This window comes from Camelus ferus, chromosome 23 (genome assembly GCF_009834535.1).
Source record: "Camelus ferus isolate YT-003-E chromosome 23, BCGSAC_Cfer_1.0, whole genome shotgun sequence".
In the NCBI taxonomy this organism is placed as follows: Eukaryota; Metazoa; Chordata; class Mammalia; order Artiodactyla; family Camelidae; genus Camelus; species Camelus ferus.
The window spans coordinates 21006163-21032441 of NC_045718.1; the positions used below are offsets into that span (position 1 = coordinate 21006163).

Genomic DNA, 26279 nt, shown 5'->3' on the forward strand with positions numbered 1-26279 from the left:
TACCAAATATATTTCAATTAAAAAAGAAAAGATAATGTCCTCTGCTCAAAATCATCCAATAACACTCCATGTCATGCAGAGCAAAAGCTCTAGTTCTTACAAAGGACTCAAAGACCCTAAATGATCTCCTCCTTCCAACTGAATGTTTAACAGCATCTCCTACTTATTTCCCCTAGTCTATAGTCACACTGACCGCAGACTCATGAATGCTCTCACCTTAGGCCCTTTCTTGCTGGTCTGCTCTTCCTTCAGAGGCCCATGAAGTTGGCGTTGGTCCTTGCTCAAGTGTCAACTTCTTGAGCGCTCCCCAACCACCCTATTTAAAACTGCAACCTCCATCTTTTACGCTCACTAATCCCCTTCCCTGAGTTTATTTCTCTCTACAGCATTATCTCACTATCTGACCTCCCTGCCTAACAGAAGCAAATGCAAATCTTCTCCAGAGGAATGCATTCTTCATTCTGGGCTCTGAAGAATTTCCACATATATTTTCCCAAAGAAAATGAGTAGCTCAAGGTAAAAAACCGATATTTAAGGACAAAGGGTACTAAAATAGAGAACCAACAGAAATATATAGCAGAGAAAGATCTGGAAGAACTTTAGATAAGCTGGAGAGATAATTATTGAACTAAAACATATATGAGGAAAAATGATCCAGAACACAGCAGAAAGAGATAGAGATGGAAATAAGAAGGGAAGGAACATGGAGGATTAATGGAAGGGCCAACATTCATTAAACTGGAGATACAGAAGGAAAGATAAGAGACTGGCAATATATGAAAGAATTATGATGGACGATTTCCTGGAACTAGTGAAAGACACCAATCTTATGATTCAGGAAAATCAATAGTCTAGATGGTTTTAAATAGAAGAAATCTACAACCAGATATTTCATTGTGAAACTGCAGAACACGATTAAGAAGAATTAAGGAGAAAAATTTCTAGGCAGGAAAAAAAAAAACTGCTTCAGAAGAGTACTGCTACTTCTCAGCAATAAAAATAAAAATCAGTAGATGATAGAACGGTATCCTCATTGCCCTGGGCACTTTATCCCCAGAGAAAGTATTTTTCAAGATTGAGGGTAAAATGAAGACATTTCAGACAACCACAGGCCCTCACTAAAGGACTTTCCAAAGGCAAAAGAAAAACGGTAACAAAACTGTCTGATAAGAAAAGATAGAACTAAGACACATGACAATAATATATAAAAGTTTAGAGAAATACGTAAATGGAGTTAAAAGTGTGTTTTAAGGTCTTTGCAGCAGAATTAACACAGGATGTGTCTGAAATATAAAGATATATGAAGACTGGAAGTAAAAAGATGACAAACATCTACCAGCTAAATACATCCAGGAAAAAGCTGAAGTAGCTATATTAATATCAGACAAAACAGACTAAGGCAAAAGATGCATTAAAGAGAACTAAACATAAATGGAAAGATATAACACGTTCATGCATTAGGAGACTTCGCATTGAAAAGACATAAATTTCTTATAAACTGATCTTTCTATTCAATGCACTGTCAACAAAATTATCGACTTTTTTTATTAAATGGAATTTCCAGCTGCCTCTGAAATTTATACAGAATTGCCAAGGACCAGTAAAGTACAAGTATCTAGAATATATAGTGACCACAAATCAGTAGAAAAATAAGCAAAAAACTTGAATAGTCATGTCACAAAAGAGGAAATCCAAATGGCCAATAAACATACTAAAAAGATGTTCACTTTAGTAATCAAGGAATTAGAAATTAAAACCACAACTTCTAAACTGACAAAAACGTAAAAGTCTGACAATTCTATGTGTTGACAAGAATGTGGATCAATGGGCGCTCTCATACACAACTGGTGGGAATATAAATTGTTTCAGTCAGTTTGAAAAACAGTTTGATAACATCTGGTAAAGGTGAAGATACACACAGTCTGTAAGTTAGTACATTTACTCTCAGGTATACACTCTAAAGAAACTCTTGCACACAAACAGAACAATGTTCATAGCAGCACTGTTTGCAAGAGTCTCATGTTAGAAATAACTCATCGAGAGCAAACAAACTGTGGTCCATCCATATAATGGAATACTATACAGTCAGCCCTCTGTATCCACGACTTCCCCATTCTCAGGTTCAACCCACAGTAGATTAAAAATACTGGGGGGGGGGGGACAATTCCAGAAAGTTCCAAAAAGCAAAATTTGAATTTTTACTGTGCTAGCAACTATGTACACTGTATTTACATTTTATTTATAACAATTTACCTAGTATTTACATCTTATTAGTAAGTAATCCAGAGAAGATTTAAAGTATACAGGAGGATATGAGTAGGTTATAAGCTAAAACTACACCATTTTATATAAGGAATCTGAGCATCTGAGGATTTTGGATTCCAGCAGGGGTCCTGGAACAAATCCCCCACAGATACTGAGGGACAACTGTACAGCGATTAAAGGGAAAAAACATACAACCACATGGATGAGTCTCATTAGTGTAATGTTGCGCAAAAGAAGTAAAAACAAACTAAATAATGTTTTTTAGGGAGGCATACATATATGTGATCAAACTATAAAGGGCAAAGAAGTAATTATCATAAAATCCAAGACAGTGGTTTCCTTTGGGTGGGTGTTAAGGCTCTGATGAGGGAGAACCATGGGAGGGAAAGGAAGCAGGGCTCTGTGATTTTGCAGTGCTGTTTCTAGCTGGATGGTGGTTAGATGCGTTTTCACTTCCAATTATGATTTAAACTATTAACTATATATTTTACATACTTTTCTGCATGTATAGTCTCACAGTAAGGAAAGAAATGAGATGGAATAATACAGTGCTCTCACTGGGTTTGATTTCCTAAAGTGGCTAAGCACATTCTCTTCTTGGACAGTATGTTTGGTAGAAAAAAAGCACTAGAGGACAGAGCACTCTTAATTAGATTCTTAATTAAGTCCTCTTAAGAAGCTCTCTTAAGCATATTAAGTCTCTCCGAATCCTAATTTGCTCATCTATTAAATGCAAATACTAATAACTGCCCTTATGTCTTGGGACATTTGTGACTATCAATTATAACACATTGAAATATGTTTAGAAAATTGCAAACAAACAAAAAATAAACACAGCAGCTTAGTTTTCATAATCTGAAATTCAAAGGTTTTTGTTACACCATAGCTTCGATGATACCAAGAGATAATAAAATCCATGAAAATAAAGGCTGAATTCTAACAATATTCCATTTCACTTTAAGTAGCATTTTTTAAAAAGTGGTGCATCTATTATCAGTAATGGGAAAACAAATAGGGTTCCACCTTGAGAAAAGATAAAATATAAAACAATCTAACCTAAAAAATGCTTTAAAAGATGTCATATTAAAAGTCTAGAGATTGAGATCTGCTCTGGTATTTACAAAAGAAAACTTAAAAATGTCTTTTCTGGGGAGGAAGAATATAGCTCAAGTGGTAGAGTCCATGCCTAGCATGCACGAGGTCCTGGGCTCAATCCTGAGAGCCTCCTCCAAAGATAAATAAATAAGTAAATAAACCTAATTACCGCTCCCCCGCAAAAAACCTCTAAATTAAAAAAAAAGTATTTTCCTTCCTGTGAAAAGGAGAAATATACTTTGCCAAGTTACCCAGCCAGCACCTTTTCCCTAATAAATCATAGTGAGCAACAAAATTGTTCTCCCTACACTGAGTAAAGATAACAGGAATAAAATAAACAATTTAATTGGGCTTCTCAATTAGCCTTGGCATTGTAATGTGACAATTAAAAAGAAACTGAGAGGCAAGTCTAATTCACTAAAATAAAACTTAAACATTAAAGGATATAAGTTTTTCAGTTAGTAATACCTTTGCACGGTGATAACATTGTAACTAGACTTATCGTGGTGATCATTTTGAAATGTACAGAAAAAAATCACCATGTTGTATAACAGGAATTAATGTAGTGTTGTAGCTCAATTACACTTCAAAAACAAAACAAACACACAAACAAATTCACAGAAAAAGATCAGATTTATGGTTTCCAGAGTAGGGGGAAGTTGGCTGAAGGCAATCAAAAGGCACAAACTTCCAGTTATAAGTAAGTACTAGGGAAGTAATGTACAACATGATAAATACAACTAACACTGCTGTATGTTGTATATGAAAGTTGTTAAGATAGTAAATCCTCAGAGTTCTTATCACACACAAAAAATTGTTTTCTATTTCTTTTCTGTATCTAGATGAGATGATGGATGCTCACTAAACTTATTGCAATAATCATTTCATGATGTAAGTCAAATCGTTACGCTGCACACTTTAAAGTGCTGTATGTCAATTACATCTCAATAAAACTGGAAAATAAAATAGGGAAAAAAATGAAGGATAGACGCTTTATATATTTACTTCATCACTTTTAACTTCTGCTACAACTATCAACAATGCTTTTAGAAATTCTTCATATTCAAACATTTAGAAGATAACAAAGATGATACAAAAATATAAAGCAAAACAATTTGCTCTCTTACAATGCTGTATTATTTTTCTGTATAAAATATTAATGTTCAAAGTTCTACATACCTGAATGTTTTCCCTACTCCAAGTATGTGGTGTTTTATTGGCAAGTAATTTCAGATCTTGAATAGCAAGTCTCTTTACTGCTTTCCTGGGGTCGTTCTTCAAATACTGCAACAGAAGCTGAATCTATAAAGGAAGTAAGTCACTCCATGAATACTGTCACTGAAATTATCATTAGGGATACAGTGTAGTTTGGTGAAACTTTAGATTTGAGACAGGGCTCAGGTCAAATTACAGCCTTGTCATTCATTTGCTATGTGCCCATGTTTGGGCCTCTTTCTCCTCATGTATAAAAATATACCATCATTTACCTTGCAAGGTTCTAGCACAAGACCTGGCCTTTAACACTCAATTCTTCCTTTTTTTTTCTTTTACTGCCAATTCCATGCTCTGCTATGTAACCTCACCCCCACCTCATTTTCTTCAAGGGTTCCCCCAAATCAGTACTTTGAATATAGAGAAGGAAAAAGCAAGCAAAAGGAAATTATGTTAATGTATATATCTATACCTATAAATATATATATCTCTCCTAAAATGATCTTAGTATTATCAAAACATATAGGTTCCTTTTTTTTTTTTTTAACATATACTTAATACATAAGTTTACTGAAGAAAAGGCAGTTTAAAGAAAACTGAAATTACCTGCTTAGGTGTATCAACCAAAGACGAAGCTGCCAGCAGAGTAAAAGTGTGCAAGGAAACAATCACCATTTTGGTGGAAGGATAGGATGTGACCAGCTGCTGTAAAAGCTGACGAGCACTGGATGCCAAGATTGCATCGTGGTGCATGTGCTGCAGGATGGGGATCAACTTCAGCTTCAAGTCTACTGGTGTGGCTAAACCTAGATGCAGAAAGAATGCTCAGAGATTTCTGATTACCATCCTTGATCATATTTCACATTTAAAAGGTCTGATTCAAATAGCAAAAGGACCGTTTAAAAACATACAGTATTATGTTTATAACATTAAAGATAATTATACTAGAGTGAATCAATAAGTTCAACAGCTTTTTTCATAAGTGTTTACCTTAACATTAATTTTGGGGTGATTATAAAGCTGCATGCTGATAGTAGAAAAGGCACAGTAGAAAGCAGTCATATTTACTGCCTATTTCTTCTCACAGCATACTAAAAAGATATACAGATATGTGTATACATATACACATATACTCAACAGCTACAATTTGATTTTATTTATAATTTTAATTATTTCCTTCAATATTAAGTCAAGATCAGGTTGTGAACAGACTGTGTGTGGAGTGTTTTTGAAGTTCTCTGAACTTTGTGTAGCAATGCCTTTCTTTACTGCCTACACAGCTGGAACCCCATGGAGATAACTCCAAAGCATTTTTCCTATTCAACACTGGAGCTAAATAAATAAGTCTTTTCTTCTACAGCATGGTTTTGCAGTGACAGTGAACAAAAAATTGTCAACAAAAAATTGTCAATCATAATGTACTACACAAATGCCAAAAGCTAATTTATCTCTGCAGATCACTGGTTTTGCCATTGTGAAATAACCATTAATGTGAATACATAATAGCATTTCAACATCCGAGAGGCTGACATCAACTAACTCCCTTACCCTACAGTTTCTCTTTGAGTTTAGCCAAAGCAAAGAATCCCAGGGGATGGGAGAGAGAAGAATTAGGTTAGAGTATCTGACTCCCTGGTTTTCTCTCTGCAGGATCATATCATGCTTATGTTACTGTTTTGATCCTTAAGGACTGAATGCATTTGACCCTGCTGACCATTCTATCTTTGAAACTCTTTCTCAGTGGCTTCTGCTTTTTCACACTCTTCCTGGTTTTTGTCCTTTCTCTGGCTGTTCTTTCTCTGTCTCTTGGTACTCTCCTCTTTTATCCACACTTTAATTTCTGGTGTTCCTGGGGGCTGGTAATAAATTATCTTCTTACCCTAAGTACTTTCTTCTCTGAGTGAGCTGATACAGTCCCATGGCTTCTATTATCAGTTATATGCCTTTAAAGACCACCTTCCCTGCTCCTCCCTGCCCCCTGAACTTCAGATTGTACATCCCATTACCCTCTGGTCACCTCCATTGGGAAGTCTCAGAAGTATTTTGTACTTAATAGGCCCCAAAGAGAACTTTTGACCTTCTCCATGAAATTGCCCCTCCAAACTTTTCCCATTTCAGGATATGATAACTCCATCATTACAGCTCTCAGACCTTGGAGTCTTCCCCAATTCCCTTATTTCTCCCACACTCATATCCAAGTTTATTAACATATCTTGTTGGTTTCTATCTTCGGAATACAACCCAAATCTGACTATGTCTTTTTTCCTTCATTGCTATCACACTGGTCCATTTCCACCACCTCTTAACTGGATCATTGCAAAAGTCTCCTAAGTATTTTCCGTTCTTAGACCTTTCCCCATGGCAGACTGCTGTCTCAAATCTCCCTTCTCTGCAAGTCTATTCTCAATCCAGTAGTCAGAGAGATTCTTTGAGTTTATAGACATTTTTACTGAAGGTTTAGTGAGACTCAAGATTTTACTTTGCAGAAACACAAGCAGCTTAAAATTATTCTTAAGAAAAAAAATATTAAAAAATTAACATAACCTTAACATGTATCTTTCTTTAAAAAAAAAAAAAAAGGTCAAAATTAAATATAAGGATACTTCTTTATTCCTAAAACTCACCCCCCACTTTTGTATCTTGGTCTCCAATCTTCCTCCACCTTGACCCCACTCCTACCCACCTACCCCAGTGCTTTTCTCCTTTACCACACTCTACCTCTTAATTACTGTCCATTTGCTTTGATTTTTTTTTTACAAATAAAACTTAAGAAACAATAATGAATCTTAAATATGCATATTAATGAATTTCTACATAAGAATATACCTGTGTAACCACCACTTACAGAGAATCCTCAGCACCCCAGGAGGCTCACCTGTATAGCTTACATCAACTCCCTTCCTATTTGCCCTGTTTGGGTTAAGTCAGTGGAGAGCCCCAGCAGACGGGAAAAGAAGAGTGAGGTCAGAGTGTTTATTCCTTGGTTCCTTCTCTGCAGGGTCATATCAGGTCACATCACACTGAAGGTCAGTTTTTCGAAGTGGCTCTCTTGACATGACGCCAGGTTCTGGTAACCACTCACTCCCTCTCCTGCACCACAGACGGGTACAGGACTACCTTATCTCCTAGTTTACCCTGCCCACACCTTTGTAAATGGTTCTTTCATTAAACTCTACTTGAAATATCTCAATTCAAGTGTGACAACTGTTTCCTGCCAAGATTTTGTCTGATATGGCAGGCATTCAATAAAAACCTGCTCAATGAATGAGTGATGCTTCCTTTTAATGACAGCTTTCTGCAGGGTATCCCTTTTCTGGGGTGGGAAAAAAAAGACAAAGAAAATAGAGGGGAACAGGACAAAGCTCAATCACTGTATCTTGGTCTTCAATTAAATGATTTTATTGTGGCTCCATTTCCTTTTCTGTAAAATAGACACAATAGGATTACCTCTCCAAGCCTGCCAAGTTGCACAATTCAAAGAATTGCCATTTAGAGAAATACAAAGAAAGTGGTGCTCTCTACAGCTGTGCAATGCTATACCCCAAAGTGTCCTTTTATGAGTATTATGAGGGTAAGTGGGGTAACACATGTGAAGCACGGCATGGAAGATGAGATTAGAAAACTAGGGCTTTGCAGGATACAGAAAGGAATTTGGATTTGATTTTGGTTGCAACTGGAAGACCCTGGAGATATTCGCAAAGTGAAGAGAGTCCCAGAGTTCCTAGCAGCACTGCTCTCCTCCAGGTCAGAGTGTTCTTCCCCTGTACATGTGCATTTCTCACTCAAATACCACTTTATCAGAGGTCTTGCTTGATCACAATATAGAAAACAGAAATGTCCCCCTTTCCACTCTGCCATCTCCTCTGGGGACTCTCTGTCTTTCTTACCTAACTTTTTCTCCATAGCACCTGTTATGTCACACATTTACTTGTCTCTTGCCTCCACCACCCCTTCCACCACTAGAATGTAGGTTACATGAGGGCGAGGACTTTGTTTTGTGCGCTACTGTATCCTAAGCACCTAGAATAGTTCTGGCATTTAGAAGATACTTAATAACCATTATTTGAATGAAAAAAATGAATGACTAGTGACTAGCACATACTAAGTACTTAATAACTGACTAACTAAATAAATAAATAAATACTTATGGGGAAAGGGGTGGGAAGGGATAAATTAGAAGCTTGAGATTTGCAGATACTAATATACATATAAAATAGTTAAACAACAAGTTCATAATGTATAGCACAGGAAACTATATTCAATATTTTATAATAACTTACGGTGAAAAAGAATATGAAAATGAATATATGTATGTTCATGTATGACTGAAGCATTATGCTATATATCAGAAATTGATACAACATTGTAAACTGACTATATACATCAATAAAAATTATATATATATAAAAAAATCCCATTAAATCACTTCATACTATTAAATGAAGCACACATACCTTGAATCATTTCACTGATTTTGTTACAGATTCCTACAGCAAAATCCCTTTGGAAAGAGAAAACAGTGAAAACTTTAAAACCAAAAAATTTAATTTGCTTTAGTTTTCTAAAGACTTCAAAGAAACCAGAAGACAGTCAGCACAGGAGAAAAGCAACACTTCAAATAGTAACTAATATTCCAAAGGTCAGGTGCTGGGGATGGGGTAAGAAACACAACTGAAACCAAAATTTCGACCAGCAAGTGGGCTTATGCCAATACTGTTCTCATAGTTTTCAAGGAAAAAGCCTCTGATTTATGAGTACTGTTGCATTTCGCATCACTGAGTGACACTGAAAGACTCAAGGTCACTACCTCAGTCTATGTTTTAGGACATACTTTTAATTAAGAAAAGCTTTTAACATACAAGATGATTACAAAATATAAGAAATATGGGTACCATCTTACTAAAAGCCAAACTATTTAAAATTAGCCATTTAAAAAGTATTACACATGTGTATTTTCTGAGGTGTCACTTTTGAGTCTGTTGCCACCAAAATAACACAAAGCTATTAACAAGAATATTTGGGATAAAACATTAATATAAACAAGTATGATACAGATACTATGATTTTAACCATGATAAATGATACATAAGACATGAATTACCTCCCCTCTGTAGGGAAAACCACTGTTCTAAGATATCAGCCTCACGTTCCATAAGAAAAAGTAGGTTGTGAATGGCTTTCAGGTATAAGGCAAGAAGTGTATTAGGTACGTAGAGATGACTTGTTTGCACTTCAGAGCCTTCTTGTACTTGCTATTCCTTCTGCTTGGAACATCCTTCCTCTAGACTGCTGCCTCTTCTTCAGCACTGTTTCAGCTCAAATGTCACCTCTTCAGTGAGGCCTTCCTTAGTCACTCTACCTAAGCAGCTCACTCAGGTCATCATCACAATGACAAAATTGTTTTATTTTTTATTACAAAATTGTTTTATTTTTCCAAAACATTAATGAGCACCTGAAACTATTCTGTGTTTACTTAATTCTGTCATTTACCTAACAATAGGGCATTAATCTTTTCCACTCCTGTATTCCAGGTCCCTAAAATAGCATATGGACATGATGAATATTCAGTAAGTATTTCTTCACTAACTTTTATAACAATTCAAAGTTTAAAAATCTTTTATGGGCCTTTAGGGCCAATAAGCTGCAAGTTAAAGCCTGAAGTTTTCTTTCTTTCTTTCTTATTTTGTCTAATAATATTTTTAAAAATTCTTAATGTCAGCATTAAGAATATGTTAAGAATATTAAAAAAATAAGAATATATAGTCTCATACAGTGAGACTAAACAGAATAATCTGGTTTTCCAGATTCTCCACAGCCCCACCTTTGCCCCCTCAAAAAATCAGATCTGACAACACTAGGCATACAGTCCTGCACTGTTACCATCGGCTGGTACCAAGGAGCACCTACCACTTAGATGGTGGTGAGTGTGCTTTTCAGTTCCCCACAGTCATCACTAGAGGGCACTGCTCCACTGACGATGCCTCCCTGGTCCCTAAAGGCACCCGGGTTTGCAACTCCTGCTTTGTGACTAGCTCTTTAAAATTAAAACTTTTTCCAGGACAAGGTACCTGTGGTTACAGTAGTAGACAGGTGGAAATAGGATTAAATAAATTCTTAAGATCTTATTTGGTCAGTTACTTTAATTTGTTTAAGATCCAAAATTGATAGAGATACTAAGACAAAAATCCTACTGGCTGAGATATTTGATCGCAAGCCAGGTCATCATTTCTGGGGGAAGAGGTAAATGCTAATCTCAAAAAGATATATTTCCTTAATTTCACACTCTGATACATTTAGATACACTTCAGGCTTTCCGATTGCACTAATTTGTTATTTTTAAATATCATAAATATTGAAGCCTGGTATGTTAAAAATTGCTTCTACACAAATCGTCAATTTAAATGTTTGTCTTCAATTCTATAAATGAAGAATCACATTGTTTCTATGTTACTTTGATATTCAACAGCTGATAAAATTAGTTTCTGATGACAACACAAGAGAAAAACTGAACCAAAAATAAAATCTAGTCACTAAATCAAAAATTTCTAAATTTAGAAACTAAATTTAGAAAACCATTTTTGGAGCTACTGCAAGTACATAAAGTATATACTTAATCTAATAGATTTAAAGTACTGACACCTTGATAATGGTGATCAGACAGTAACTGTTCAGTAGATAGAACTCCTATCCAATAAACGTAATTTTTAAAAAGCTTTCTCAATATCAGTGACTCACAAAAAGAAAAAAAATGCCAATTTTCAAAAGAGCAAATAGGAATTGTCTTTACTCGGATATTTCTCTTCCTCAATTATTGCCACACCTACTAATTTTGATCATTAAATTAAAGACTGTATCTTTCTATTCTCTACTCTCCTTTCCCAGTGAGTAATCCTGAAATTCTGAAAGTTTGATAAGAGCAACTGAAGAGATGAAGATGCCTATAATTAAAATATGAAGAAAGACCATTGGTGATTAACTATTTCAAGTCCTATCCAAATTTAGCAAAGGCTCTTAATGGAAATACTATTTTTTATTTAAAAAAATAACATTTATTACTCATCTAATTATACAACCAAACTTGCTCCTAGCAGGATATATGGAAATTTATAAAAATATAAAATAAAAATAAGATACCAGCTTACTACCCCGAGACAATACTTCTATATGAATCCTTCTAGCCTTTTTTCTATTCCATAAATATACTTTTTCAGCAAATCTTCAATATTATATAAGCTACTATGTAACCTGTTTCCAAATACAATTTTTATTTTTATTTTTTATTGAAGTATCGTTGATTTACAATGTTGTGTTAGTTTTACATATACAGCAAAGTGATTCAGTTATAGATATACGTATCTATTCTTTTCCAGATTCTTTTCCATTATAGGTTATTACAAAATACTGAATACATTCCCTGAAGTATACAGGAGGTCCTTGCTGCTTATCTATCTTATATATAGTAGTGTGTATATGTTAATCCTGAATTTCTAATTTATCCTTCCTTCATCCAAACATGTTTCTAAAAATATTTGTTAAAAAAGCTGATAAAACATTTCATTGTATGATCATATCTATCAAAGCACACTGGTTGGAATTTAGGTTGCTAATAACTTTTTTGGTCACTGTAACTCTATAACTAGCATCCTTACAAGCAAATGTCAGTACACATTGCTGATTCCTCAGGATAAGTTCTTACAAGTGGATTTTCTAGGTCAAAGGGATGTACATGTGTAAGGCAAAATACAAATTACCAAAATGTCCTCCAGAAAGCAATGGTACTTTTGATATCAGTCATTAAAGGGAATAATAGAGAGGATAGTCAAGCAAGCCAAACACAGTAATATAATCATGATAACATTTCATCCACCCAAAATTATATATATATACTGTTTTGTAAGATAGTAGTTTAGGATATGACATCCCAAATGGGTTAAAATTGGTTTCAGTTCAAGTTACTGTGTTTGTCAATACTGTGCATAGCTCTAATGCCAAATGCCAAAAAGCTAAACTGAAGACAATAAAAAAAAAAAAAAAAAAGCAGCAATTTTGTGTTAGGACTGCATATGTTTGGGGAAGGCTCTTTAGTGGACAAAGCTTCAGCTGCCCAATGAAGCCTTCCCCAGCTATTCTAATTCTATGCTGATCCTGTCTTTCTGGAAACTCTAATTTCCTTTACAGTTAATGCCAACATCTGTACTTAGCTTTTCTGTTTTATGGATTTAAGTTTTGTTTTCCCAACATGATTAAACCCTCTTGGAAAGTATACCCTGCCACTTAAATTTTTCTGTATCCTTTAGTGTTTATATATATATATATCAATGAGTTACTCATTCAAAACCTCTTGGGAAGCCAAATTATAAAAGGCCTTTGCTTACTTTGACTGTGCAGAGAAGTTTGCAGCAGCAAAAACAGCAGCTTCAACCTCTACATTATCATGTGAATCCAGACTCTGACGAATACTGTGATGAGCATTCTTCCTCTCGGGAATTATTGATGCCAGACTGCCCAACATCCTACACAAAAAGAGAAACCCAAGAAGGAAGGAAATACAATAAGCTCATGGTCAAAAAAGCAGCAGCAAGATTACCAAAACTAAAGCTTGTAGGTAATGCCATAAATCTCAGGTTAATGAAGTATCAACTTTAGGAATCAAGCAGTGACTCAGATGCGAACACTTTTCTATACTTCAGTAAGTCAGAAAAATTAACATGGCTTATCTAACATTAGCAAAAACTTTAAAAAATCATCTTGAAGTACATGCCAAGTACCAAACAGCCCAGAAAAGAAACTTATGAATTATTAAGGCATCAACATATCAATTTTCCAATATTATACAAAGAAGTCCATTTTAGCAAAGCATTAAGAGTACAACATTTTTGCTATTAAGCCGATCCACAAAGTAAAAATACAAGACTTTCCAGTCCTTTTTCCGTATCAGTAAATACTGGTACCATGATTTTCTAATTTCCCCTCAACATCAAAGGAAGAGAGGTAGAGGATGCCCTCTGGGGCTCATATCAGAATCTGCAAGGGCGAGGAAGGGGGAGTTTGGAAAAGTGAATTTCAAAAATCCAAAAATTATACATATGATTCCATAGATAATAGATCTAAAAAGACGATAAGGTTCAAGCTGGATGTAAGGCTTACAAAGTAGAACTCTAACAAAAATTTTTTTTAAATGTTTAATGCCAAGAAAGAAAAGAAAAGGCTGAAGAAACTAAGATGGTCATATCTGGCATTTTCCAAGGAGTCCGGATATAAATTATTATACACAAAAATAAGCACATAACCAAGGATTAATACAGAGAACTGACATGAAACACTAAGAACAAGGTCAGGAAGGTAAAAGTTCAAAATAAGCTGAGGCTAAGCCGTATTCGGATTTGAGTTATCAGGTCAGAACATCTACCTATAAAGAGGAATAGTTCAAACACAAGCTGTCAAAACAGTATTCCACATATTTAACTGCAAAGCATTTACAGATTGGGATGGTTACTATATTTTTGCATTGAGTCTTAGTAGAAAAAACAAAAATAAATTCTTAATATGCAAAATGATAAAAGTAAGTATATTGCCTTTTTTGGGTACATAATTACAACTCAAATAATCTTGCGGTGACTCATTAGAGTGACAGAGCATACCGGAGTGTGATGGCTCTTGCCACAGGATCATTACTATGAATCACAGAGAAAATTCTCTTCACAAATTCATCCACGTTTAGAATCTTCTCCAAATGCTTCTCACTTTGTTGAGTAACTTTAAGAACACAGAGCCTCAGAAAATTGTTTCTATGAAAAACGAGAGATAAAATTAATTCGACCAACTGAGGAAAGTACTATTTAATTAGAAATCAAAGCAATATTAATGATATTAAATTTTAGCAACAGGACAATGTATTTCAATCTTACTATTCTCTTACCACTTAAAGATTTCAAGTCTGTACAGTCATCCCTTGGAATCCACTGGTGGGGCAGTGGGGAGGGGGCAGACTGGTTCCAGGACCTCCAACCCCCAATACTAAAATCCTTGGTTTTCAAGTCCTTTATACAAAATGGCACGGTACTTGCACATCCTCCCACATACTTTAAATCACCTCTAGATAACTTATAAAACCTTATACAACGTAAATGCTATGTAAACAGTTGTAAATACAATGTAAATGGTTGTCCACCACAGGAGGAAATTCAAGTTTTGCTTTTGGGAACATTCCATAATTTTTTTTTCCTGAGTATTTTTCATCTGTGGTTCATGGAACCTGTGGATGTGGAACTCTGGGATGCAGAGGACCAAATGTCCTGAGATGAGTACTAACCATAAGCTGTTTTTAGCAATGCCCGCAGTCCTGCAGCAAGACACCAAAACAGCAATAATGTAAACAGAAGCTCTGGAGCCAAACTAAATCTCCCCAATCATATTATAACCAGGACCAAGAGGTCAAATGGTCTTCCTCCTCTCTCAAGCTCATTCTACATCTTTTCTCCAAGTCTGATCTGGTGTGTATATGTATAAACACATGAGTGCACGAACCGGTGGAAGGCATGGGAGAGGGAACGGCAGAGAGAAAAAAGAAGTATGTGTTTATTCAGTGCTTGCTTACATGTTTCAGGCACTTCCCAGTGACTCATATTCTCATGTAACATGTAATCTCATGTAACATGTAATTTCGTGTTACAAAATAAGCTGTTATATTAAATCAGAAACTTCTCAAAACAATCTGCCCAAAGCTACAGATATTTCCAAAGTATAAGATAATATACCAAGATTGTCTTAATTTGCATTGTCCTGTTTCCCAAAGAAATTAGTACTCTCTGACTTATACTCCTCATTTCTACTTAAAATGAGTTAAATTTCACACCAAAAAGTGTTGCAGATTGCCATGTGTGCCCACTAAAATGGTAACAAACTATGTGGAAGTCCTAAAAGGCAAAGAGAATACAGACCACAATGTAAAACAAAGAAATACCGAACAAAGTGCTTTACAACACTGAGGCTTTTTAAAAAGACTCACCCAACTCTGAAAACATCAGCTAACTTTAGGAATGCGGAATTGATGAGAATGGGGAATGGATACTTCTGAAAGAGCCTGGGAAAGCGAACAACCGCTTCACACTGTTCACCAAGTTTGCCAGACCTTAGACCTATGAAAAATACAAAAAGGGAAGAAGAGCTTATAAATTTGTGACTACAATAGAGAAAACAGCAAATACCAACAGAGTATGACACAGTAAAATTATTTACGCAGTAAAATAACAATCATTCTTAACAACTTTGGAAATGTACAGTTGTGACCTTTTTAAAAATAAAAATGGTATATGAAATAGTAATTTCGTAAAGCACCACTTTTAGATATAGAATAATAAAAAAGGTACTATTTTTTTTAAAAGGTTGAGTTGATAGACTATTTGGGGCTGTAATTAATTTAAAAGGCCTGAAATCATATTACATATGTTGTCTGACCATAGTGGAATTAAATGAAAAATCAGTAAGAGAAAAATATCTAAAAATTCCCGAATATCTGGAATTTAAGGAACATACTTATAAATAACCAATAAGAAGATGAAATCAGTGAAAGAAGTGAAATTGAATTCAACAAAAATGAGAGCACAACCTGTGGGAGGTAGCTAATGTAGTTCTTCAATGAACAGTCCTGACATTAAGTGCTTTTATTAAGAAAGAAGGGAAGTCTCAAATCAATGATCTAACAAAGGGGCTAAGGGGCCAAGATAGCTCTATGTGAAAAGGACATTTTTTTAAACAAATGGTTCTGGAACAACTAGATCCATAAGCAAAAAAAAGGAAAAGAAAAAAATAAATTCAATCCTTAATTTGCACCATATAGAAAAATTAACTCAAAATGAACCATAGACATAAATATTAAGTGCTAAAGTTATAAACTATATAGAAGAAAATACAGGGGAACTCTTTATAAGCTTGGGTTAAGCAAAGAATTCTTAGATAAAACACAAAAAGTATGAACCATAAAAGTAAAAAAGTGGTAAGTTAAACTTCATCAAAATTAAAAACTTCTGCTGTTCAAAATATGCCGTTAAGAGGATAAAAAAACCAGGCACATACTGGAAGAAAATATTTATAGACACATATTTGATAAAAGACTTCATCATGGTTCTTATGTCTCAATAATGAGACAACCCAATATTTTAAATGGGCAAGATTTGAAAAATATAAGCACATGAACAGATGCTCAACATTACTAGTTATTGGAAAAATATAAATTAAGAATCACAAAGAGAAACCACTAAACGTCTACCAGAATGGCAAAAAAATTTAAAAAGTCTAAAGATACCAAGTGCTCATGAGGATATGGAGCAACTAAAGGATATGGAGCAACTAAAACTCTCGTACACTGCTGGTGGCAATGGGAAACCACACAGTTCTTTGGAAAACAGTTTGGCCATATACACTTACTATACCCTCAGCAACCCTACTTCTAAATATTTATCCAAGTGAATTGAAAACATACGTCCATACAAAGATCTGTAAATGCAAATGTTCCCAGCAGCTTTATTCATAATAGCCCCAAACTAGAAACAACCCAAATATCCATCAACTGGTGAACGAATAAACAAATTGTGATATATCCATACAATGGACTGCTACTCAGCAATAAAAAGGAACCAACTACTGATTCATGCAGCAACATGGGAGGATTTCAATCATTACGCTAATGCCTAAGATGCAAAAGACTACATACCGTATGACTCTATTTTATATGACATTTTGGAAAAGGCAAAACAATGGGGAGAAAGCAGATCAGTTGTAGCCAGGGGCTAGAGTGGGGGACTGACCACAAAAGGGCACAGGGAAAGTTTTGGGAATGAAAGAACTGTTCTATGTCTTGACTGTGGTAGTGGTTTCATGACTGCATACGTTTGGTGAATTTTATTATACACAAATTACACTTTAATGAATCTGATTTTTTTAAAACCAACCAAAGAGCTAATGTTTAATCTTTAAAAAAAATCATTAAGAATGAATATCTTGATTTGGAATTAATAACATTACCTTCAAATATTTCTTTTAGTATTTTGCCATTTACAAAATGCTGATTACATCTGCACACCAATAAGTGCCCTAGAATATCTTTGTTCAGTAAAGTTTGCTCATTGCTAAAAAATGACAACGGAAATGTTTGCCTGAGGTGTAAAACAAAGAATGTCGCTCGCCATTCAGTTTGCTAATGACAAGGGTTAAGTCATCAGCCGCTGTCACTGACCTATATAGTACACCCTGAGAGGAATTCAGGACAAAGAACAGGATGAGGCACTCTGCTTTAGGGAAAACAGGCAAAACAGGCCTTTAGATAGTTATGTTTCAGGAAAAATATTTATGAACCCAGATTCTTGCATCTTCCCACACTTAGAAAAGCACTAAAATGATTAACTGAGATACCTGTTCCTCTAACTAGCAGTAACCTTACACCGAGATGTCTGCTGGATTGCACATACTCCTTAGTCAAAATCATATACGCTGGCCTCTCCCCCTACTTCCTGGGAGCAGTTCCTCAGAGCTATTGAGCTGTTTCCAGGTCGACAGTCCTCAGTGAGACAAAATGAAACTCAACTCACAGCTCTTCTTTTGTGGGTTTTTTTCCTTTCCAGTCCAAAGAGGGCTCTTTACTGGTCGCCACTGAGTCTCAATACAAAAGACAACCACAAAATAAATCTGCACATGCAATTTCTACAATTTTGTTCCATTAATGTACTCATGTTAGTTATTTGGCACTTGGAATGTATTTCCACACAGAAAAAAAAAAAAGCACTAACAGCACACATAATTACACCATAATCTAATAACCACTTATAGATAATAAAAGTTCCTATGGGAAAATTAATTCAAAATTCACTCTAATTTCTAACAGATATTTAGATATTTTCCTTGCCTGCTCCCTTCTTCCCCCACCTTTCACCCTCCCAACTTCCATACATACAAAAACTGTCACTAGAAGCTACAGGAGTCTTTTTCCCACTAAATGCACGGTGCCAGCAGGGACATTCTAGGCTCATGTAGTCTTAGAAGTTTTTCTAAAGACCTCATTTGAAAAAAGGGGTCAAGGGATGCACAGATAGGGCAGTGAAGGACACAGGGAAGGGGTGAAGAGAAAAGGCAAGTCAGAGATTAAGGTGAAAGAAGAGAGACGGGAGAGATGTGTGCTTACGAACGTGTGCTGGGGGAAGGGATTGCTGGGAAAACCCACAGTGACTGGATTTTTTTTCCTCCTCCTCTTCTCTCTCTCAATAATTGGGTAATGCAATGGCTAGGAAAGTTTTGTGTGTAGTAAATTAACCTTGGCTGGGGTGACAAAGGTGAAGCAGAAAGCAGTCCACGTACAGGGAGAAACCTCAACAGAGTATGATTTGATTTCCTTTTGCTTGACAAACAGAAGCACAGACCACATTGATTTATTTAAACATGCTGATTTAAAATACACCAAAGTGGATCAAAATGTACCATAATTTTGAATCTGGCCAGAGAAATGTTTTGATTTCTCTAGTGTTGTCAACTTTTATTTCATTAAGATAAAGCAGACCCTCATTCCTGTAACAGGGCCATTAAGTTAAATGAGCTAAAGAACAGTACATTTCTTATCTCCTTAGGATGCCTTAGGAGAGAGGAAATGAGAAGTCAGGGTCTGATGCTTGGGTGCAAGAGAAGAGAGAAGGGCATTAAGACCTATGATTTAGCAACAATGCTAGGCTCGGGCAGTGGGTACCTCGCCTGCTTGCTCTAGGCCAATTTTCACTCCTGCATAAGCCAAGCACCAAAACAGATGCTCAGCCCAATCAGATCTTGTTCTTAGAGGGGTTTAAGAGGCGTTATTCACTTTCTGTTGCCAGCTACAACCAAACTGAGGAAGAAGACCAGTGATCAAAAGACCAATGATCCTAAGAATGCCACTGTTAAGGGATTTCTTCCTTTTCAGTGCTGGGGGTTAAACAGTGCTTAATTCAGCTGCAACATGCAGGTAGACTAGGGAGAACTAAAACAAGTTGTCTGTAAGTTGCTTATTCAGTCAGAATCCATTTGGCAGCAGTGAAATTCATCATTCTAAATTTATTTTGCATTTAAAATGTGTAGAACATTTTGTTAGGCTAGTGTTTTACCAGCTCTGGTTCTGCATCAGAAACATTTGTAAAATTTTTCAAAAATATCTATGCTAGGGCTTCTCTCCAAACCTACCAAATCTCCGGGGCAGGGGCCCAGGCACCTGCTTAGCTGCTTTGAGAAGGTAGGTAAGTAGATCCTCAAGCTATCTTTTGCCATTTATATCTTATTTGTCTGGCCTGCCTATACTGGAGTTGAAGGTAGGCTGCTGAATCTGGCCTTCAGGATGATTTTATGATCCAATGTTTTTAAAGGTTTTGAGTCCACTGTCAAATTTTTAAAATGAAATAAGATTTCACATAAAACCCAAGATTTTTGGCTTTGGGGGGAAAAATTTAAAGATCCGAAATGCCACTGAAGAAGGTGGGAGAATCTTGACTAAGGAAACACTGTAGTATTACAGAGCTGTGTTGAAGGCCAGTTTGGGTTTGCACCATTTCTGATAATAGCCATAGATCCTGCTGCATGACCTTCTCCAGCAATTTTTGGCTGCCTCTGGGCACACAGGACTAGAATAGAGCCTTGCATGACAATTTAAAGAACTGGTAAGAATCTTAATGAAGTTACTGAAATGAGAGACCATAAAATCTAAGCTGCATAAAGAAGGAAAAACCAGAAGGGACTGATAGGAAAGGAAGCAGCGAGGTGAGTATACTGAGGTCTGAATGAAAATAAAGAATGTTTAAAATAGCAGTTAATCATGATGACGGTGCACATTAAGTGCTTATTCTGTGTCAGTCACCCTAATAAGCATTTTACATGTATTAAACTCTCACTATAAGCAGAGAAGTTAGGTATCATTATTGTCCCCCATTTTAAATATGAGGACACAGGCAAAGAATAGGTAAGCAATTTGCCTAAGAAACAATAGCTAACAGATGGCAGAGAGAGCATTCAAATCCTGGCAATCTGGTCCTAACTATTACACTAACATACATGTCTAGTAGGCACTAGAGGACAGAGGTTAAGATTAAAGAACAGATATTTTACTGTAATTTCAGAGTGGTATAACTCTGAGGGATGAAATTCCAAGGAATTGAAGAATAATATAAATTATGGTAAACTTGAGACTTGTGATACATTAATCAAGTTTTCAAAATAGCATACTTTTCTAGGTAGCATCTATCAGGCAGAGTTCTTCGCCGCAAGCAACAGAAGCTAATTCGGGCTGATTGGGCAGAAAATGAGTTTTTGCTGAGTATTTACTAAAATAATGAACAGTTTTAAGGCTAAACTCCTAAGAACACCTGACTCCATACTGCCAAACTGATTAGATGAGGAAAATGATCGTTGCTGGGAAGCAGCAAATGCTAGAATTAGCTGTCTTGTCATCTAGGAATGTTGTAGCCATTTGCTGCTGCCACTGTGCACTATGAACACTGCAGACACTCCTGCTGTCAGGGCAGGGAACAGCGAGTGTACCCTTCAACTCTGCCTTCCTGCACTTCTAAACTCCTGAATCACAGAGCCTGGAGGAGGTCTGTCTGATTGGCAAAGCCTAGTTCACATGCTGCGCTCTTGCAAGGGAAAGTAAGAAAGCTGAGTTTTTACTTCCACCTTGGTGACACATGGCTTGTGATGTGGGCCATTCTTCAAGTATAGGAAGAATGTTCAAAAGATGCTAAAAGACTGTGAATATGATTAATATCCACTTTAAAGAACATTGCTAACACATATTACTATGTAAGGACATTTTAGAATTCGTGGTATACATTTGCTTTAGTTAAGGGGTGAGGATGATTCACAATGTAACCATAACATCTTAACATCTTAAAGTCTATTCATTAAAAATAGGGGAGGGGAGAAATACAAGCACAAGTAAGTACCAAACTTTATACCAAGGTAACCTCACAACCCACAGCTTAATAAACTGCTAATGGTAACATCTCAGTAAATTATATTTTTAAAAAACCTAGAAACAACTGATAGTCAATTCAACTGATGATGCACTAAAAATAAAGCATCCTTCCCCCGAATCTCAGAAATTGTAAACATACATGGTGGGAATGGATGCAACATTGTGCAGTATGCACGAAGAACACTAATTTAGAATCATGAATTAATTTTATGAATACTAATTCTTAGGAATATTTAAAAACTCACTTTTAAGTTACAAGATAGTAGCTCTTAGCCATACATAAAAGTGAATCTATGAATTTCAGGAAGAATTGAAGAAGGGGCTTGGGTTTTTGGATCAGTTCATGGTCCGTCAAGGGATTACCAACTAGGCTTTAAGCATCAGTCCTTTATAATGCCAGTTTTTATATGGCTTTGAGTTGTTAAGAGTCTGACCACAGCCTCACATCTACATGACCTTACATGTCCACTTCTCACACTAGGAGACCAAGTTTAGTCTGGAAGCACAGATTCTCCAGAGAAAGATTTGACTGACTGAGTGTGGGTCACCTGTGTACTTCTGAATCACTTATGGCTTGGAATTAGTCACCTGGTACAAACTTGGCTGCAGAGACCTCTCTCTTTAGTAGCGGATATGGAGGTACTTCCAAGGCCTCGTATTTGTTTATGATAACACCAACTATACCTGTGCCAATATGGATAGTGTAAAAGCAATCTGTGGCCTTTTCTACACTCTGAGAACTCAGGTGTTTTGGAACATTAGTGAGGTGATGGCATCTAAGGGGAAAATAAGGGAGAACAGATAGTTGTCTTGATTTACATCAATTTCTTATTTCATAATAAACTTTTTCATTTAACAGGCCATCAAGTTTTCCACGCAGCATTAAGTTGATCAACACCTGAAGCAGCAACTCCACCCCCTACATTTCCTCCCTTCCCATCGCCCAGGAGCAAGAAAGGGAGCCACTCTCTTCCCCATTGCTCTTTCATCTCACCCTTCCCAAGGTCAACCTTACAGAAAACAGACAAGCTAAGTGATGTCACTTAAGGGAGACTCTTCCTTTCACCACGGTGAAGGAGATCTTGCATATGTTTTCCTAAATCATTGGGGCAACTTCCCATCAGCTGGCCTAATTAATAATCTAGACTGACAATGCAGAAGTCACGTTAGTGAAAAAGTTACACTAATTAGAGTAATTTAGGTGAGATATGTCCTTTGTAATGCCTATATTATAGAAATGATTATCCATATGATGAAATGTGTCAGATAAATGTAAATTGTACTTGATTGACACTTAACTCTGTATATGCTCTGTCTTCACAGCTCAGTCAGCAGGGTTATCAATTTAAAACTTTAAAAAAAAAGGACAACAGAAAGACCTTTATATAGTAGCTAAAGTTATTTTAAAAAATGTAAACCATTCCATGTCTGTCTTCTCCTTAAAAGCTTTCAATGTCTTCCCAATGCACTTTGCATAAATTCAAACTTCTTGTCCTAACAAGGCCATATTTGATCTAGCCCTGTCTGTCTCCTCCTGTTAGAGTGTGAGCTTTTTGAAGCTGTTTTGTTCACTAATATAGCCCCAAATCTGAGTATAACGCCTAACACAATGAAAGTGATCAGCAAGTATTTGTCAATGAATGAATGGCTATCACACAAACGATTATTTCTCTGTGGAACTAACTATATCCTAAATGGCTGGAGTCAGCTTTAACAGAGCATCCATTTATTCCTTGGGGGATTAGAAACAAGTAGCTTACAGCCATGCTTCCTTAAAATGCTCAGAACCAAGTGCAACAGGTTATAAATGGCAGCATTTCCCAAGTGTATTTCTTAGGACACTAGTGCTACAGATATTTCTTTATAATGGAGTTCAGCTGTCTCATCTGTATACCTAACTGCCTGCTGAACATCTCCATTTGGATGTCTAAGAGACATCTTAAATTTCACAGTCCCAAAGTGATATGATTTTCATTCACTCAATAAATGGCAATACATACTTGCAGTAGCTCAGAGCAAAAGCCTCTAAGTTTTTCCTGAATCGCACATACTCGACCAATTCATTCGTTAATCTTGCTGGCTCTACTTTTAAAATACATGCAGAATCTCAGCACTTCATACAGCTTCGATGTAACCACCCTGGCCTAAGCCTCTGATTTTCTTGGACCGTTACAATTCCCTCTTCACTACAGTCCTCCCTCCATATCCATGGGGCATCCATGTATTCAAGTAACCCTAGATCAAATTCTATCTGTAAAATATTCAGGGCATTGCTGGGACGATTGAACATGATCATTTACTTGTTATCTAGGACAGACACCTGGTTTACAGTTAAACACTCAATAACCACCCATTTCTTACAAATCTGAACTATTTCAACTCTTAAGAAAAAAATTACATTTTATATATATATATATATATTTTTTTTTTTTTTAACCACAACTGAAAATTTTTAGAAATTACACAAATGTAGATTTCTCATTTCTTCAGACCCCTATCCTGATTCTATTCTATATGACTGTTCTACTGTCATTATGGGATGAGCCCACCTGGGCCAGAGTGGTAGAAAATGTCTTTAGAATCAGTAGGAATATTAGATATCCAGACCTGCAGCTGTCACTGAGGAATAAGACAGGCATTATCAGAATGGGGAGGAAAAGATTATGCAATGTTTAAAAACACATTTAAAGTTACGATTTTGTATTTCAGAGGGGAAGAGCCCTATAGTTTTGGTAAGAGAAAGCAAAGCATCAATTTTCTTGGCTGATGGGGATACACTAAAGATATTGTGACTCAACCAAAGAAATATTTTATTGGAGTGTTGTGACATTTTTATGTTGATCAAAAGGAGTCAAAAGCTTTTTTAAAAAGCCCGAGAAACTCTTACCTAGACCAATCCACTTTAAGGGTTTACAGGTTAAAAAACAAACAAGAATTTCCAAAAAGTTAATAGTGTCCAAGTCCGGGAACTACGAAGTAGCTCAAAGTGAACCTAAAGAAAGATCCTTCTGACCTCTAGTCCGGTTCTCAACGTATTACACATTAGCTACAGTCAATCAAAAATTAACTGTATACCAAGTGACAAAATGTTTCCCCCATTCAATAAAAATCATTTAGGTACACGGAAACAAAGATTTCATTTTAATACTTGAGTTCTATACTGGCAAATAATCTGCCCTTGCCTTCCATATCCATAACTAAGAAAGAAGGCTTATTTCTTTTGCATTTATAAAGGCTTCTTTTGCATACCATTGCTTAATATTTACAACAATCTTGCCAGCTCAACGGTACTGTACCTGCTGTGCAGAGGAAAAAAACGAGGTTAGGTGAAGTTAGGTACCTGTCCATGATCATAAAATGGGCAGAACTGAAATTTAATTCAGCCTAGCCAAAGCTCTTTCTACTACACCAAGCACCGCCCCATCCCCCCGGCCCCGTAAGGAAACAGAACTTGAGGAATCTGTCTGCAGAGAAAAGAGCAGGGGCTATGCTTTTCGGATAGCCTTGGTCGTATATAACCTCCTAGTAACCCGCAGGTAACAGTCACAGTAGTCAAGTGAATGCTATAAAGTCGGTGCAAGATTTTATAGCATTCTTGGTGAAGACCTGGTCTCAACTGAACGTACTGAAAATTAACTTTGCAACTTCAATTTAGCATTTCTAGAAACTTCTTGGAAAATAGTGGGGGGCTGTGCTCTCAAGTGGTCAAAATGGGACCATCACTGGGGCTCTCTACTTTTTCAGCTGTACAAGGCCAATCCAGTAACGTTGCAATTTTCCTGCAACTGCCCCAAGCTGCAAAACCCCTGGCCTCACCAAAAGCACATGCGCCAGCCCCCGCCCGGGGAAGCCAAGCGCATGCGCCTTCTCCGCCTCTCCCGAGGCTACCACCGCCTGGTGGCGCCACTTCCCCCCACACCGTTTCACCCGCTCAGCCCGCTCTTTCGAATACCTTTGTCTAATTCCATAAGGGCAGAGTTAGCATCCAGCTCCTGTTCGCCATAGCCGGCATCTGCCAGAAAAGACTTAGTTGAGTTTGAAGCCATGACCCGAATAGTTACTCGGCTAGCCTATTTAGAAAGATTGCAAACTCAGCCCCAGCACCGCCATCTTCTCCCACCACCTTCTCGCGGATTTTTCCTCCGCGCTTTGTCAAGCCGTGTTACGCATGCGCCTTGGCCTCCCCGCCGTTCGCCAGCGCCTCTGCGGCCCCCCGCGCAGGCGCTCAGGGAGCTCTTGAACTCTCGGTTCCCGCGGCTGGGAGAAAAGGAGGCGGGGATTCTAAGGGGGAAGTGACTCAGACGCGCCCGGACGCCTCGTTGGGAGCCAATCAGAGGGCGTGACGTCAGTTTGGCGGGGAGTTTGGTGGCCGGGGCTTACAGTGGCGGGAGTTGGAGGCAATAGCTTGTCGAGTTCTGAGGGGCGCAAAGCTAGGATTTCTGCTGAATCTGGAGGTATTTCCACGGCTTTTCCCTCAGTTAAGCCTCTTCCTCTGGCCCCGATGCTCTTCAATTCGGTGCTCCGCCAGCCCCAGTTTGGCATCCCGAGAAACGGTGAGTAACGGCCTTAACCGCTGCTTGTAGCCGGCGGGATTCACCTCCCCCGGAACAACCCCTCGGACCAGTGCCGACTCCAGTTCTGTTTCCCAGCCTCCGAGTTCTCCCACAGCCAGAGTGAGCTCGTGTTAGCGAGGCGTACTGAAGATAGCTGCACTTTCGTGCCCTTG

General features: G+C 37.0%; 2 protein-coding genes across 6 annotated transcripts in view; one reads left to right on the plus strand and one right to left on the minus strand.

Annotated features, from left to right (window-relative positions):
* INTS7 (integrator complex subunit 7) overlaps positions 1-25822 on the minus strand; it is a 73408-nt gene extending 47586 nt beyond the window's left edge. For 2 of the 3 annotated variants that reach the window (XM_014566612.2, XM_032466428.1), the window contains exons 1-7: positions 25506-25713; positions 15581-15710; positions 14214-14360; positions 12948-13085; positions 9027-9073; positions 5179-5378; positions 4540-4662 (exon numbers count right to left, since the gene is read on the minus strand). In XM_014566612.2, coding sequence (XP_014422098.1) covers positions 4540-4662; positions 5179-5378; positions 9027-9073; positions 12948-13085; positions 14214-14360; positions 15581-15710; positions 25506-25599 — 879 coding nt within the window. In that variant the 5' untranslated portion in view covers positions 25600-25713. Of the gene's footprint in view, positions 1-4539; positions 4663-5178; positions 5379-9026; positions 9074-12947; positions 13086-14213; positions 14361-15580; positions 15711-25505 lie in introns of all 3 variants that reach the window. The other variant, XM_006193414.3, reaches the window with a different exon arrangement.
* A 108-nt stretch (positions 25823-25930) lies between these two features.
* Positions 25931-26279, plus strand: part of DTL (denticleless E3 ubiquitin protein ligase homolog) — a 42960-nt gene continuing 42611 nt past the window's right edge. For all 3 annotated transcript variants that reach the window (XM_006193412.3, XM_032466435.1, XM_032466434.1), the window contains exon 1: positions 25931-26106. In XM_006193412.3, coding sequence (XP_006193474.2) covers positions 26055-26106 — 52 coding nt within the window. In that variant the 5' untranslated portion in view covers positions 25931-26054. The remainder of the gene's footprint in view (positions 26107-26279) is intronic.